The 17609-nt window shown below is 42.7% G+C and overlaps 1 protein-coding gene across 4 annotated transcripts in view; it reads left to right on the top strand.

The window, feature by feature from the left end:
• PRRC2C (proline rich coiled-coil 2C) overlaps positions 1–17609 on the top strand; it is a 76697-nt gene that overhangs the window by 48671 nt on the left and 10417 nt on the right. For all 4 annotated transcript variants that reach the window (XM_045189626.2, XM_024553468.3, XM_024553464.3 and 1 more), the window contains exons 19-28: positions 508–1300; positions 1643–1728; positions 5527–5715; positions 5857–6108; positions 7269–7361; positions 10063–10164; positions 13332–13533; positions 15264–15467; positions 16624–16736; positions 17095–17231. In XM_045189626.2, the coding sequence (XP_045045561.2) occupies positions 508–1300; positions 1643–1728; positions 5527–5715; positions 5857–6108; positions 7269–7361; positions 10063–10164; positions 13332–13533; positions 15264–15467; positions 16624–16736; positions 17095–17231 (2171 nt within the window). The remainder of the gene's footprint in view (positions 1–507; positions 1301–1642; positions 1729–5526; positions 5716–5856; positions 6109–7268; positions 7362–10062; positions 10165–13331; positions 13534–15263; positions 15468–16623; positions 16737–17094; positions 17232–17609) is intronic.

Below are 17609 nucleotides of genomic sequence, written 5' to 3'. Positions count from 1 at the left end.
CTGAAAATCTTGTGTGGACGGTAACACTGAGAGAAATTGCATAGAACTAGGTAATTTCAGAAGTCGCTTATGTCTGTCTGTCTCGGGGACAGTAAAACTAGTAGTGCATATATTCCGTGTGGCACGGCACCCCACCAGAACTCCAGAGTTAATACTTCTCTGGCAAACACAAGTTAAGTCGACGGCAGCTTTTTCTCAGATCAGATTTTGCTGGTGGATGAATTTATTGCAAACTTACTTAATTTTTTGAATTTCAGAATTATGGAAAAGAGATTGTGGCCCTTTATATCAAGAATGTACAACACATATTTGTCTTTTTTCCCCAATTGCATCCTGGCTTCTCATCACTTAAAATCTCGTTAGCAGCCTTGACATGTTTGCTCTGTGAAGTACGTGTTTTGAAAAGTAAAGGAGCTAAATTAGAAGCAGGTGGCTTTGCTAGCATATTATGAGCTGTTATTGATAGCTGCATTATTGACAAAAAGTGTTTTCCACCAATTTTTAAAGGTCTGGAACAAAAAAAATGCCAATGAAAAAGGAAGAAGTCAGACTTCTAAGCTTCCTCCAAGATTTGCCAAAAAACAGGCTACAGGGACCCAGCAAGCACAGGCTCCAGCTCCAGCCCCATGTCCAGCGTCATCCTCGGCTTCAGGTCCAGTGCCGACTGCGGCCTCACCCTCACCCTCTGCTCCAGTTCCGGCATTGGCCTCAGCCTCAGCCACAGCTCCGGTCCTACCCTCTGCCTCCACTCCACTCTCAGCTCCAGCCTCGGCTCCTGCTCCAGCCTCCTCCCCTTCAGTTCCAGCCCCAACCCCAATTCTTGCCTCAGCTTCAGCCCCAACCTCTGTCCCCATCCTTGCCTCAGCCTCCATTCCCATTCTTGCTTCAGCCCTACCACCAACTTCAGCTCCTCCTCCAGCCAGCTCAGCCCCAGCAGCCCCAGCCAGTTCTACCCCAACTGCCCCAGCCAGTTCAGCCCCGATCCCAGCCCCAGCCTCACTCCCAGCCCCAGCCCTCGTCACAGTCCCAGTCCCAGGCCCTGGCCCCGGCCCCACCGCCCCACCCCAGACTCAGGGACAGACTCACAAACCAGTCCAGAGCCCCCTGCAGAGCACAACGCAGTCTTCCCAGCAGCCACCCCCTTCCATCAGACTGCCTTCAGCTCAAACACCCAACGGCACAGGTTATACAGCCACGGGAAAGGCCATCCAGACCTCACAGCCACATGGCACTCTCCCCACTGAACTGTGGGACAACAAGGTGGCTGCCCCAACGGTGCTGAGTGACATCTCGAAGAAATGTAAGTGTGTGGCGCAGGAGTGAGCACTGCAGAGTGGCGTGGATGTCAGCGTTTGTTTTCCGTTTTATTTGTATATTTAGTGTGGGTTTATATAGCCATCTCCTTTCCTTTTCCTAAAACCTTTTTGTTCTAAAACAAGTGTGTTACACTTTTAATAGCTGTATTTTATAGGCTGATAAAAGCAACACATGATGTTGGGGGACTTATATTTGTTTTGGGATGAGTGTGGTGTGGAAAACAATTGTTTCATTGTGTAGCTGCTGTTACAGAAAGGGGAAAACAGATTGGATTATTAGCGTCTTCATTTTAACGGCCCCGTTTCCTGTGGTTTCTTCTCTTCAGTAGGGCCCATCAGTCCACCACAGCCCCCATCAGTCAGTGCCTGGAATAAGCCTCTGACGTCGTTTGGATCGCCTACTTCATCAGAGGTAGGAGCAGACCCCCTTGTGATCTCAGTGGGGTTACGAGGGCAGAGTTTTGTTAAAGCCCTTTCCCCGAGGTCAGCAGGCATCAGAATCCTCTGTGCCTGGGGTTTCCGATTCATGAGTTTCGGCTGAGGCCTGAGGACATTCCAACAAGTTCCCAAATACTGCTGGTGCCGCTGCGTATCTGCATTGTAAGCTGCTTCTTGTGTTTAGACATTTAAGGTTAACGTTTTTTCAGCACACTTATTTTCTGGACTTCTTAACCACTTTTTAGTGTGAATAATTAGGCAGTGTGATTACTTAGACACAGAGTTCACAGGAGATGGTTCTAACATAATTTCTCAAATGTGCTTACTGGTACATGACTGCTTCAGTGAGCAGTTCCTCATTTATTCAGTGAGCGAACAGTGAACGCTGGCAGCGTAGCCTGCGCTGTTGTAACCTGTGGGGTTATAAAAGGAGGGGGTAAAAGTGGACCAAAAGCTCTGTGTTCATGTGGCTTCCATGGTATTGTGGGGGAGCCAACGGTAAACATATAGTGCATTAAATGGCGATGAACATCAATGCTGAATTAAAAGCAATGCAGAGAGGGTACATGAGGGATTTCTCAAGGGGTGTGAAGACAGTGTAAAATAGAGTGGCCAGGAAAGGCTGCTTAGGAGACATTGGAGTTAAAGACTTGAAGGAGGTAAGAGAGCTCCTGTCTGAGGAAAAGTGAATTCCTGCTTCAGAACATAGCAGATAGAGAAGCCTGAGAAGGAACGTGCCTTGTGTGTTTGGGGAGGGCTAGGGAGGTCCATGTGGCCCAATTGAAGTAAGGGATGAAGACAGTAGATGTGGTTGGGAAGGTAAAAGGGGGTGGATCCGCTAAGGCCTTTGGGAGACATAGGAAGACAATAGACAGTTCCGAGCAAAAGAGCCCTAGAATCTGACTTTTAAAAGCTCATTCTGTGTTGTCTGTTAAGAATACTGTGCATGGACAAGAGAGTAGGCGACGGGAAGTGTCGCGATGACTGAATGCTGGTGGCTTAGTCCAGGGATGTGGCACTAGAGGTGGATGAGAAGTGGTTGGTTTCTGAGTGTTTGGAGCAGACAAAGCCGCCGATGGATCAAATGTGGTATGGGAGCAAAAGAAGTCCGAGTTCTTGCCAAAGCTTTTGGCTTCTGCAAGAAGAGTGGCGTTTCTGTCAGCTGAGATCCGGAAGCTATGGCATGGATCGGCATGGGGAGAGAAGGTGAGAGAGGTCAGTTTGGGGCAAGTCAGGTTTCAGGTGTTGATTCCACATCTAAGTAGACTTGTCAGATAGATAGTTGGACGTGAGCTCAGAGGAGATGATCTAGTTCAGAGACATGAATTTAAAAGTCCCTAGATGTTGCTTGACTTGATGTGGTTGGATGAGATTGCCAAGGGATTCTGAGTTCTAAGTAGTTAAAAAAGAAACAAGATTAAAAGCTTAAGTCTTGGGAGCATGTAAGAGATGGAAAAGCTAAGTGATTAGAAAAGTGGCCTGGAAACCAAGAGAAGATGAGTTTGCAGAAAACGATAAATCAAGTGTGTCAGATGCTGCTGGAAGGTCAAGTCAGACAGGCCTTGGTTAACAGCGTGGAGGCCACTGGCGACCTAGACGTGAGTGGCGAGGTGGGGTTGCAGGCAGGCATGAAAGCCCAGCCATGGCGAATGTAATGTAAGGAAATTGGGAGGAAAGATAAGTATAGAGAACTTAGTTTTGCTATAAAGGAGGAGCAGAGAAATGGAGCAGTAGGTGAAGATACAGTTGAGGTTTTTTTAAAGAAGTCTGTCTGCTGCCCCCGCCCCCCACCCGCTGCAGCTTCTGACAGGAGTCTGGAGTAGGCCTCGTCATCTGTTTTAAATGGTCCACAGAGAAACTCCTTGTACAAGTAGAATTAACAGTCACTGGGTTCCATATTTTAAGGTCTCAGTTGAATTCTTTTTCTTCTCTCTGTTGGTATTGACATTATGATTAATCATAGAGCATTTCTTACACAGAAGGTTCAAGATTTTTAGGCTGATATGAAGGACGAAGTAGAAAGTTTCTTTGCTTTAGATGGGTGCACTGGATTTAATAATTTTAAAATGTTTGGTCCAGGTTTTTAAATTACATTAAAGTGCAAGAATAATAATTTCTCAGCTGCAAGTTTTTCTTGCAATCTGCTACGAGTTTTACAATCCTAAAAGGTTGCTTGCATTCACCTTCAGCCAGTTGGAGGAGCAAGATATTTTGGTATCTCATTTTTCGCCATTCTATTTGTTTAATGTTATGTTTTCTGGTTAGAATGTGATTTTGTTGATGATACTGTTTATTGTCCATGACTTTGGAGTATTTCCTTGTGGTGAAGTTTTTTAATTAACAAAGTTGGTAGTTTACTTTTAATTTATTCACGGATGAAAAAAAATTTGTCATGGGACTTCTTGAATGACTAGTGAATAGACTTCTTCATGATTAGTATTTTTTTTTAATACTATGAATGTTAGTTACACTAAGTAGATTCACAAAGATCGGTATTACAATCTAAGCTTTATTTTCCTTCTTTGTATTATGTATATTTTCTAAACATTTTTATTTCAAAGGGTATAATGGTCTTCCTAAAACTAATAGTTCTATTAACTGTCATTCTTTATAAGTTTTTTTGGGGGGGGTACATAAAATTAATAGCTTTCAGTCATTACTGCTGTTTGCTCTTCTGCTACTAACATTTATGCTGAACTTACTATAGAACTAAAGCAGGTAGAAAGTTTTATTCTGAGTGACATCGATGTTTACTTGTATTTGAAAGTGGATATTCAGATATTAAAAATAATCTGAATGACATGCCTCATTAACACTGTTGACATGGTCACACTGATAAACGCAACAAGAACCTTACGCGGTGATGGGCACACTGAGCACAGGGATGCCAGAAATGGTATGAAGTAGTGATTCGATTATAAGATCGAGGCCTGAAGTTGAACTTGTCCCTGGTTTTTTTGTTTGTTCTGCCAGGAAAAGATTAAGTGATTGTTCCAAGCATCCTCTGGCTGCGGAGCCCTATGTTGTCTAGTGCTCTGCTTGCTTGTCTTCTGCTGCTGTTCCTGACCTGCGGCGCTCCACCCGTGCAAGCCTTCCTTACTCTTGGCCTTTCCTCTAGATGTTTGCTCTGCCAGAAACACGTTCCGTGTGGCCTCCTGGGGCTTTTCTCCCTGCACCAACCTAAAGTGGCTTAACCATGTTTCAGTTATTGCATCGCTGTCATCTCACTTCTCGGCGGTTTCTTTCCTCCGTCCGTTGTAGTGCAAGTTCTGTGAGTTAGGTTGCTCAGGTCTGTCTGTGTCAGTGCCAGCACACGGAAGGTGCTACATAAGTACATTGTTTTACTTCCAAACCACACTTAGAAGTAGGCAACACTGGCATTGCTGTCTTCTTTCCCCCTTTCATTTATTCATTCATTCATCTGTTGTTTCTTGCTGGTGTTGTATTTCTGTGTTTGTTGCTTTTACATTTAAGTGATGGAATAACTTAAGGCTGTGATTAGCTTGCGATCACACTCATGACACGTAAAGCCAGGACTTGAACAACTTGAGTCTTATCCTAGTTTTCATTTTATCACTCGTTTCCTAAAACATACAAATCATTGTTGTTAAGGAAAAGGTCTCCTAAAACTGAATGTCAGTCAATCTCGGTTACTAGGTAGGTTGCCTCAAACTTCCTCCTATTAAACTTTAAAATGTGTGCTGCTACGCAAATCATTCTGTCAAGTCGGAACTCTGTTTTGATAGCAAGTTTTTAAATATTCTCTTACTAGAGAACAAAGAATGGTCAAGAAAGCGGAGTTGAAATTGGAATCGACACAATTCAGTTTGGTGCTCCAGCTTCAAATGGGAACGAAAACGAAGTTGTTCCTGTGCTTTCAGAGAAAACTACTGACAAAATACCTGAACCTAAAGAGCAGCGGCAGAAGCAGCCCCGGGCAGGCCCCATCAAAGCCCAGAAGGTAAACACAATTCTTACCCCAGGTGTCACTGCGTAAAATCCACTAACACTTACGAGAGCAGGTAACAGTTCTGAGTCTATTTTTGTTTTCAATGAATGCCTTTGATCATTGTGTCTTTTTGCTAATAAACGTTGACTTCAGCTTCCAGATTTGAGTCCAGTAGAAAACAAAGAACATAAACCTGGTCCTATTGGAAAGGAACGGTCACTGAAAAATAGGAAAGTAAAAGACGCCCAACAGGTGGAGCCAGAAGGACAAGAGAAACTGGGCCCTGTTGCAGTGAGAAGCGCAGACCCTGCGACAACAAAGGAAACCAAAGCAGCGTCAGAGATGTCTGCCGAGATCGGCACGATGATCTCAGTGTCCTCTGCAGAGTATGCCACTAACGTGAAGGTGAGCGGCGCGGGGGCTCCGAGTGCAGCTCGTGCAGAGTGTGTCCAAAGCCGCAGCCGTGTACTTTTTTCCTTGAGCCATATAGGTAGTTCTCCACACCCTGTGCATTATTGCAGCATTCTAGAGAGAAGCCTTTGTTCCATGGTATGCATGTGTGATGTAAAGAAATTCCTCACAGTGATTTCTTTCTGTAAAAATTTACTCTTCCAGATCATTCAGTAGTCAAAAGTGAAAAATGTCTCCACAAGAGTACAGTGGTTTTCATTGGGTCTGTAGCCTTTGAAAGGGTCGATCTGCATTACTTTTTCTTTTGTTAATAGAGTTGCAGCGGACCCTTATTTTGCCCACTAGTGAGATTTTGAAGTTGGAAACTAAAGCAAACATCAGCCAGTTTTCTTCCAGGGTTGGACCAGATCACTGTTACACTGGGTGAGCACTGGAGGAAGTAGTTGCCTTGTGCTTAGGGACCACCTTGAACAAAAGGTACATAGGGTTAAAGCTCGTTAAATAAGTTCACTGCACGGGGTAACCCAAAGGGACTCACACTTGTGGCAGTAGCAAATCTCTGTCAGCCCTCCTGGGATACGTACTCACTGAGAAGAAAGGTGGGTAGACTCTTGGTATTATTTGTGTATTTCTCTCATAGAAGTTCATGTGATTCAGTTCCACCATATTTAAAAGAGTTTCAGGATGATAAGAAATTTATCTTAAAACCTAATGAATTGAAGTGGCTAAGATCTTGACATTCGTTTACTTACATTATTTTATTTTGAAGAGAATAAAAGTGAATGGTTGAAAGTAAGCTGTAGATTATGACAGAGTATGAGACCCCCACACAGAGTTCCTTTAGTAATCTACAGAAATTAAACATTTAGTACTGTTGGCAACCTCCTGATACCATGCAGTGCTTCTTCTTTGTTGTTTTTTAGTACATTTTTTAAATTGTACAGGCCCCAGCAGGAGTGGAAGTGGTATCATTTCAGTGGTGGTTCCATGCTTGTTTTGTCCCACTGCTGGTATTTGTTAAGATTGGAGGTAGTTGATTCTTACGGTCTGTTCTCCCCTGCTTTCTTCCAAAACGTTGTAACTGTTAGGCTGTCATTAGGAGGTGACTCATTAGTTCAGTTTGAAACGTGTTTTTTTCTATTACTACTCCACAGGAGTCTGTAACAGACTATACTACACCTTCCTCTTCTCTGCCTAACACTGTGGCTACTAATAATGCAAAGATGGAGGATGCTTTGGTTAATAATGTAAGTAATCGACCAGGTGCGGCGGAGTTGGGACAGGAGCATGGCTCTTGTTAATAGATACCGTGTGACCAACGCCTAACTCTTCTCGGGGAAGAGGTGGTAGCAGATTTGTGTTGAGGAGCGCTCTAATACAATGACAATTAGCAAAAATGTTAAACCGAGTTTTTGGTTTTTCCCTAAAAGCCATCTGCATTCCATTTAAGAACAAGGAGTGTGGTGCTTGGGCTTGGGTTTCCTTAGTACTAATCCTATTAACCTGGTTTGGGTAAGAATTTTTGTTCTTAGTTGTTACATTCTATAGATTCAACATTCTGGTTTTTGGTCATTTTGTTCTTAAATGAAACCTTTTTATAATGCGGTGAAAGCTTACTCAAAACGGTGTTACCAAAGATTCAGCTATTCCCTTTCACACGGGACCTTAACAATAATATACCTGTTGTGAAGACTGAGCTATAATGCCTTTACAAAAAGGTGATAACAAGTCATGTAAATTTGGCTCTAGTTTCCCAGAGCAACCAGGTTATAATTCAGAATTATGTTAGAAATCATCACAGCCCGTCACTTTGCCTAGTCCACTGACAAACTGAACACCCAAGGAAGTTAAGTGACCCGTGTGGTAGAGGAGCTTTTAGGAGTTACATGTGTGGCCCTTGTTTTGGAGGACTGGGATAGTGGAAGTTTGGTCAGCTGCTCTCTCTTTGAAATGTTTCGCTCTACAATAAGCAAAGGTGTTTTCAAAAACAGCCTTTGTAGATATATTTAGAAGTATCTCACACCAGGCTTTAACTATATTGTTTTGAGAATAAAAATCTTGATTATGTCTTTGTGCAAAGTTTTGCCTGTGCTTTCTGTTGTTCCCTTAGCATCAAGCATATAGAATTTCAGAGAGGCGACCTGTGTCAAGGGCCATTTAATCCAACTTTGTCTCCCAGCCGAAGGACCCCTACTGTGTAGCTGAGGAAGAGGGAGAAAAAAGAGTGCATCGCACGTTTCCCTTGGTGATGGTAGCGCTGTCTAGGAGCTAATTAATGTAGGATGTCTAACTTTTAGCTGTTTTAAAACTTCATCTCATGTGCCAAAACCATTGCTCTGAACTTCTGGAGAAAGGTTAGAATTTGTTTAACTTCCTACAGGAAGTAATGGAAAACTTGGGAAGGACAAAAAGACTTACTGGCAAAGTGCGTGCTGGCTGATGTCACTGTCAATCACTGTCAAACACTGAATCAGTGACACTCAGTTAATCATGCTTGAATTGTGGTGTCTTTGCTCTGTTTTAAAAATACAGAGTATTTCTTAGGTGTTCCTTTTTTCTTTTCTTCTTTTAAAGATTTTATTTTTAGAGAGGGGAGGGAGAGAAACATCAATGTGTGGTTGCCTCCCACGCACCCCACACTGGGGACCTGGCCCGCAACCTAGGCGCGTGCCCTGACTGGGAGTCAAACCCATGACCCTTTGGTTCGTGGGCTGGCACCCAATCCACTGCGCCACACCGGCCAGGGCTTAGGTGTGTTACTTTTTCAAGAAAGTATATGATGCTTTTCTGGCAAACTACGCTCTAAAAGCTAATTTATGAAATAGGGAAAATGACGGAAAGATTATTCTCAGTCCCTTTTAAAAGTCATTGAAAATGCTTGTGAGCATTTGAATGGTTTCTGCGTGGTTTTTGAGTCCCACGAGCGTGGCGACTTGGGTGCAAAGACCTCGGAGAGGCAGAGACCGCTCTGGTGTGTAGCGACTTGTGTGCATTGATTCGGGGCAGCGTACCCAGAGTGTGTTTGAACACGGAGAGCTCGGGCTGGGTCAGGGAGCATTCTCAGTGGCCCTCCATTTGGAGTGATGTCACAGTATTACTTACTTGTGTCAAGTGTGGTGGTGATTTTGAACTTAGTTAATTCAGTGTTAAAAACAATGTCCACAATTTTAGGACTTTTTGAAACGTTTCTGATTCCTTCATTAATCTGTTTGGGAGATCTGTTTTATGCGAGAACTTCTGTCTTTTTAAAAAGAGGCTTATTTCTCTTATTGAAGCTTAATAAACTTTTTTCGGATCTTAGTTGATATTTATTGGTTAGTATTACCTGATATTACCATTGTTTTTAATGTCTTGAAGATTATTATAGCATGGCCAATCTCCATTAAGTAGTCCATGGTATTAGGATCTCCATCATAGTCCAGTGTCTCAGAGTGACCACCTGACACCCCTGCCTTCTCAGTCACTGTTCCTGAGCATCTGAGTGAGCCATCCAAATCAGTCATACAGCAAGTGGTGCGCCACAAAAATCTCAAGGGCCTGAGACTTAGAGGAAAGAAAGAGAGATGGGCCATGAACTTCCAATGCCTTCAAGCGTCTAACAGTATGTGCCATGATCGTGTTATTGCTGTCACTTTAGGAAGTCAGTAACACAATGTCAGTCTAAGTAACACTGAGAAGCGTGGACTTCAGGTGCACAACCTTGTATTTGGGACAGACTCTTTCAATCGACCCATAGAAAGGCAGATGATACTTCTCTTCAGGAGTTTTATCTAAGATGTCCAAATTATCAACTACCACAAATACAGTGTAACTCTAAGTAATCAAAAATTCCAGTTGGCTCGGACGAAAAATGAAACTCCCTTAGAGGGTACGGTAGCACTGCCTTCAGCGGGGCTTTGTAGCAGACCTAGCTAGTTAGATTGTGATCTGTGTTGCCTGCCTTTTCAGGTGCCCCTGCCCAACACCCTTCCCCTCCCTAAGAGGGAGACTATACAACAGAGCTCCAGCCTAACTCCAGTTCCTCCCACTACTTTCAGCCTCACCTTCAAGGTATGTACCATCTCTAAAGGTCCTTGACTGTTGCATGCAAGGGGACATACGCTAACGATATTCTTTTGCATGTGTGTTTTTGTTTACTGGTTTGGTATGGTAAACAACAATACTAAGCTGAGGAAGTAGAGTGATGTCAAATTACACCTTAAACTTTTAATAGCTTCTAATACCACTTAGCAGTGATTTGATATCCTCCTACCTAAAGTGAGGCCTGTTATGCTTGTGAATTTGGTCTTAAAATGACAGGAGAGCATTTATGTTCCATGTTTGTACTAAGTTCCTCTTAGAGATCGTAATAATTTTTGAATATATTAGTTGTACACAAAAACACAACTAGCTTGGTACTGCATGTTTTTATCCTAAGTACAAATGATGATAAAAATGGTAATTTTCTGTCTGTCCTATCAGTCGTGTGTGAATTGAATGAACGCAGCGTGGTAGTTAGACTATTTTATGAAGAGCTAGTAGATTAATACAAGTGACTTTGAATTGATTGTTAGTGGATAATTTTTGAATGAGGAGGCAAAAGAGATTTTAGACAAGTGCTTTTTGCTGTAAAGTTTAGGCTTGTTTTTTATCTCCTATTGTCCTTATAATATTGAGCTATGTTACTAATGCTTAGTTACAGTTGAGTTGTTTAAGAGTATTTTAAATGAGTTCATTCCAAGATTAGTCATTTGCAAAAGTGCAGACATGGAATTAAATGAGGGCTTTTTTTAAGGCAAGTATTTAACCTCTGTTAACGACAGGGCTTCCTAATGTGGCACTGGAGGGCAGGGGCCCACTACGTTGTTCTGGGAGGTGGCCTGTGTTCACTTCCAGACCCTTCTGTTTGAGTCTCTAGCCTCCTGACCACTTGCCCCCCAGCTTCATTGTGAGAGACGTAATGAATGTATGTTGAGACTACGAAATTTTCTAAGACAACCACTGTGTCGTCGACGTCTTCACGCAGTTCTTACTGTTTCCTGCCAGTCCCTGCTCAGTGTCGCTGTTGCCTTTCCACCAGAACGACAGCCTCCATCTGCATTGCACATGGTGTCTCATGTTATTCAAGACAATGGTCTAATGTCACATAAACAGATACAATGTTAATTATCCTTTAGGCCAGTTGTTAATTCTTCAGAAAAACCCTTTAACATTGCCTTTCACTCAATGTTTTTAATACTTCAAGAAGAAATAATATACAGTTAGAATTAAAATGAACTTAAATTAAATTTCATTAACTTAAAACTTTCCCTAGTATCCTTATTTTTACTTCTGACATCTACTGGGGTAACATAAAAGGTATAGAAAAGTTCTATTATGGATATTATTGACAGTGTATTTACCAAGGGGAAAGTACAGTTAAGTAACTGTACTTTTTAATTCCCTTGAATTTCCAAAATTAGAATCTAAATTATCCTGCTGTTTAAGAAATGAAATAAAGCCAAGTGTACATGGCCTATGTATTATGCAAGTTTGATTAGCTCTGATTTATGCTTTCAGCACCATAAAACTGGTATAAAAGGCATTGTACTGCATAAAATTGCTCCAAATCACAAAATCTGATTGTATAAGGAAATTGCATTAAGTTGTTTTTCAACACAACACCCAAAATTTTCAAACAACTTTTGTTTTAAAACAAAACACATGTGAAACTAGCAAGCAAGGTGCTGGTGAGGAAAAGATGTAAGCAAACATTAAAGTATGTTGTATTTTGAATTTATAGAGATAAGCATTTGTTGTAAAAGGTTAATTTATATATTATGTCTGTTTTAAAAGGAAAGCAGGGGGCATGTAGTATTTCTCAAATTCTTACAGTGGAAATAAGGTTAAAATTTTAGAAGTTGGTACAGAGAACCTATAAACTTCCTACTAACCCTGACATTTAAAATCTTGTTAAAAAGTAGTACACTCATGTAAGATGTGGCAACTGAGTTTTACTTTGATTGGTGGAACTGAAAACCTCCGAGTGTGTGTGTGTGTCTTTCCTCCCTGTTCAGGTAGCCGTGGGGCCGTGAGGGTCTGCGCCGTGCTCGCAGCCCCGCGGGGGCAGGGAGTACCTTGGCGCCGCGTGGGGCCAGTCTGACTGAGGGGAGGTGTGCACCTCAGTATGCAATGAAATGGACACTGGGTCTGAAACGGTAGTAATTTTTTAAAAAATTACTACATCTCAACTTTTATGTTCTTAACAGGTTTTTATATTGAGTTGACTAAAATGTTATCAAAATTAGTATTACCTCTTTATTTTTTTAAATTCAACTACTAAGTTTTAAATTATATATGTGGTTTGCATTTTTATGTCTGTTGAGCAACACTGCTCTAGAGACACTGAAAACAGATTGAAGTCAGACCAGTTCGCCATCTTTTCAGAAGCTAGGAGACTGCAACTAGAACCAGTAGCCCCAAATACAAATGGTGCGGCCAGTACCTGAAATGTGCTGGAGGCCTCGATGAGAAACAAGTGTCTGCTTACTTATTTTTGGTTGATTGATTGATTCCAGAGAGGGAGGGATACATTGATCCGTTGCCTTTTGGCACATGCCCCAACTAGGGACCAAACTTGCAACCCAGGAATGTGCCCTGCCCAGAAATTGAACCCATGACTTTTGGGTTGCAGGGTGATGCCCAACCCACTGAGCCACGGTGGCCAGGGCCTGCATTACCTTTTAAAACACTGTTTTATTTGGCATAAAACAGCCAAATAAAAGGTGCCTGGCACCTGCCATTTGGAAACCGTTGGTCTAAAAAGAATGAACGGAGGCTGCGGGTATTGGTGGAGAGCCCCTGGTGCCTTTCCTGCTGGTCAGAGCCTCAGCTCAGTCCTGGAGGGGCCTGGTAGCTCCGCTTTTTAGTCACTGGTCAGGGCAGGGACTCGGGTCTAGGTGATACTGGAGCTGTGCCATTATATTCCCCTGGCCTGTTTGCCAGAGCTGTCAACAAGCTCTCGAGAGACATCATTAAAGCCCACTGCCTCCCAATTTAAGTGAAAAAGCGGAGATACAGGGGGGAAATGAAAGATTTGAAATCCCTTGGGTCTTCATCTTTTACTTTTGTGGTTACTGAAAGATTATTTTGGAATTTAAATATAGATATATGTACACATGTGCAATATATTTATGTACATATGTATGTATATACATATTCTATGTCAGCATAGTGACTTGTTTCCCGTTTCATTGCAGATGGAGTCTGCCCGGAAGGCATGGGAGAATTCTCCAAATGTGAGGGAAAAGGGCTCTCCAGTAACTTCCACAGCCCCTCCGATTGCCAGTGGGGTCAGCAGTAGTGCCAGTGGGCCCAGCGGTGCGAATTACAACTCCTTCTCCAGTGCATCCATGCCGCAGATCCCTGTCGCCTCAGTCACCCCCACAACGTCACTGTCAGGTGGAAAGTCTTTGTGCCCTTTAAGAACCTTCAGTTCGTGCCAGTGTCTCAGGGTGGCTTTCTGTTTACTGTCCCCCAAAACTGTGTTGTTTGCAAAAGATGTCAGGTTGTAAATGGTAACTTCTTGCCATGCCCCTCTCTTTGCCCTCTCCCAGTTTTCGTTTAGCAAATGCTACTTGATGGCTTCCTAAAACACTCTGCTGGACCTTCCTTTCTCCCCCATCCCCACCCTATCCCCCAGTGTGAATGCTGATAAGTAACTGGTGAAGAAAATGTTTCTCCATGTTTTACCATGTTTCTCTAAATACTCCTCTAAAATTTACGTCTTGATTTTTACTTATGAATTCATACACAGCTAATTAAACCAACTCAAAGATAAAACAGTCATATAGCTTTTAAAGTTTTTGAGTGTGTACCTAATTTGAAGGAGGTATTGGCCTAAATCTATTGGGTTAACATTTTCTGGCGAAGTTATGAGTAGAGAATTTCCAGTTTTTTGAGTAGATGATCTCCACTGGTTTTGGGGTTTTTGTTGTTTGTTTTTATGGAGAGTCCCTCAGCACCCCAAGTCAGAAAGCTGATCTTCTTTCCTTAATCTCTCACTGGTGTGCAGTCCTGCCATTCGGGAGGCTTTGCAGTTCTCAGAGAACCGCAGGGGCTGTCTCTGAAACGCTCAGCTCTGGGGGGAGACACGCCCTTTCACCATAGTGTGTTTCTTTCAAGCTTCCCAGTATTCTCTAACGTTTCCAAAGCACTGACAAAACTCCTTCCCAGTGGTTATAAAATACACGCCGCAGAGAATTTACCTTTTCTGACTGGTCTTCCTTACTGATGGCAATACTGCTTTTTCTTTTTCTGGCATGCTCTGCTAGTTTTAAGTACCAAAACAACCGATCTGTGGATTATACTACAGTTATTTTGATATTATTTAGAGTCAGAAGTGTGTATTGTTATTTATTAAGACAAACCCAGAGATTCAAGTCAAAAAGAGTCTTCCAACTCTGTGTCTGCTGCTGTGCAAGCATCCCCTGCCCCAGCTCTGCCCCCTGGCTCTTGCTTGAGCCCAGTCCACTGCAGGAGGGTCTGTCAGAACATTAGGAAATAAAGGGGCTACAGAGCTTCCTAGTTCTTCCTTTGGAACCCAGCAACTTCATTTTTTTCCAGGTCTATGTAGTTGCTCCATGGTCCCTTGACTAGGATAAATTTTTCCATGAGGAAAATCCCGCCATCCTGCTGGTGGAGACTGAAGTGCAAGGGTAGAGGACCCTTGATCTGGGTCCTCTCTTAGATACAGCACCACTAGTTGTCTGGCAGTAAATGATTGCTCCATCTCCCTTTTTCATCAAATACCGGTGCTGTAATTTGCTCCAGTATTGCAGTCATTAGAGGTCATTGATCACCAGAAATCATTGATCTTTCAAGTTGTAGAATGCCACTTACTTCTCTCTCTCTCTCTCTCTCTCTCTCTCTCTCTCTCTCTCTCTCTCTCTCTCTCTGTGTCTCCCTACACACAAGGGGTAGTGAAGAGGGAGAGCCATAGATAGAGATAATTATAATAATGACACGTCTCCTTTTAGCCTGGGGTACGCACAGCTTCTAAGTACATGATGGGGCCATAGACATTAATTTTCCAGTTTCCGGTTGGCACTTGAGTTATTTTACTCTCAACAGCAGTGGCACTTTAAAATATACTACATTGTTGCCTTATTTTATCCCTCTTCCAAATATAGGAGCTGGTACATACACTACCTCTTCTCTGAGCACAAAATCTACAACCACATCAGACCCTCCTAATATTTGTAAAGTGAAACCCCAGCAGTTACAGACGAGCAGCCTGCCCTCCGCCAGCCATTTTTCACAGCTGAGCTGCATGCCCTCCCTCATCGCCCAGCAGCAGCAGAGCCCGCAGGTCTACGTGTCCCAGTCTGCAGCAGGTGGGCTTAGACGTGAATGGAAGGAGTTTCGGGAATGCAGACTTCCAAATGCTTGTTTCTTCTCTCCTTAGTTACCCTTTCCAGCTTAAATATTTTTTATCTGCTTTGCAAACTTATTTCCACAAAGAATTGACTGCTCTCTTCTTGATAAGCATTCTGGGGCTCTTGGCAGTTGTTCCTTACACATGTATTAGACAAGTTCGTGTCTAACGACGTGAAAAATAACTTACACATTTGATATTATTCCAGTCATTAAAGAAGTTTGTTATCTGAAACTTGCCAGCTAATAAACTTCATGGGGAAGAATAAACCTAAGAAAATAGCAAAGGAGAAAAAATTATATATTGAGGGTGGGGTAACTTGTATTCCTAAATGTCACAATGTTAATCTGAGCTAAATAGTAAGTAAACATTTAAAGAATACTCAAACTCGCTAATGATTAAATTCAAAATAACAGTGAGGCTACTTCTTGCCTTTCCATGTGGACGATAGTAGAACAATTGATAACCAGCATCTTTAATACCCAGTATCTGTAAGGATCATTGATATTTTATTGGTCTCTTAGTAAGTACCTTGCTGGTGAGCATATAAGTTTGTCATAATTCTTTTAGAAAAGTTTCTCAGGATATTCTATGTGTACATACGGTAGTAACAATGTCATTGTTAATAAGTTTATCTGTTTCAGATAAATAAGTTTACTTTTTTACAGATAAACATTTATTAATCAGAGATATGTGTATACGGGTGTTCATTCATTACAGTACCATTTATAATGGTGGCAAATTTAAAACAGTATGGGAGGTTCTTCAAAACAAAAATAGCAAATTGCAAAATAGTGTGTATAATACATAGAAATCTGTTAAAAATCTGTACTAAATTCTTTCCATTATTAAATGTCAGATCTTTAAATATTTTGCTAAACTCTAGTTGATAGATTTAAAATTGGAGTGGGTTTGCTGTTCAGCAGGTTCCTTTTTAATTTTGGTGGAGTGTATAGTATGTGACTAGTTTACACCCCATTGGCAGCGCATGAGAGAGTCCGTTTTTCTACATCTTCGCCGGTACTAGAGAGTTGTCGCCTTAATTTCATAGACCGAGGCGTTAAATTCTGAGACGAGACACTGACGACTGCTTGTTTCTTCCCGATGGCGTGTAGCTCAGATCCCAGCCTTCTACATGGACACCAGCCACTTGTTCAACACCCAGCACGCGCGGCTGGCCCCGCCATCGCTGGCTCAGCAGCAGGGCTTCCAGCCAGGCCTTTCTCAGGTGGGCACCAGAGGCTCCTCCTGTCGTGCGGTTGCTCCTTGGCGGTTTTATGGTGTAACAGTTATCTTGGGCTACAAATAATAGACTCTTTGAAATTACAGACTTCTTTTAACGGTTTGGGGCAGCCCATAATTACCAGTGTTAAAACCTTCCCAAACTTTTCCAAGGCTTAATGGTTAACAATGTAGAATCATGTAATGACTTGAAAGGAGAAGGTAAATGTTTACATTTGGTTTTGTTTTCAAAGGAAACTGGTACGTGGCTTGAATCTTTCATTGTTTTCGTAGCTGATTTTATTTTTCCCCTGTCGTGAGTTGTGTCCGCGGCGCTCACACACCGCTCTCTCCTTGCTCGGCAGCCCGCCTCAGTGCAGCAGATCCCGATCCCCATCTACGCCCCGCTGCAAGGGCAGCATCAGGCCCAGCTGAGTCTGGGGGCTGCGCCCGCCGTCTCCCAGGCTCAGGAACTGTTCGGCTCTTCCCTACAACCCTATAGGTAACCACTTCAAAGTGTGTGTGTGTGTGGTTTGGAGACATTGTAATTGCTGAGCTTTTCTGCCATATCCCTCTGCTTCTTCCTGCGCCATACAAGCTAGGGTGAACTTGTTATAAACTGCATTATGTTGTTAATCAGGTAGATTATGTCGTGAACCTCAAACTCTGGTCAGTTCGGTCAGACTTGACTGAACAAAGTCAAGCCTCGGAGCTTCTTGAGGAAGAGGGTCACAGCAATCCCAGGGCAGTTAAAATCACGAGATAGCTGCTGAGGGTCTCGGAAGTGCAAGTGCCGTCTTGCTGCTAACGACTAACAACCCAAGTCCGCTTTGTCGGAGCGCAGGCCAGGGCAGAGGAGGAGTCAGGGGCCAGACAAAGA

This window comes from Desmodus rotundus, chromosome 12 (genome assembly GCF_022682495.2).
Source record: "Desmodus rotundus isolate HL8 chromosome 12, HLdesRot8A.1, whole genome shotgun sequence".
Classification (NCBI taxonomy): domain Eukaryota; kingdom Metazoa; phylum Chordata; class Mammalia; order Chiroptera; family Phyllostomidae; genus Desmodus; species Desmodus rotundus.
This window is presented reverse-complemented; position numbering and strand designations above follow the sequence as displayed.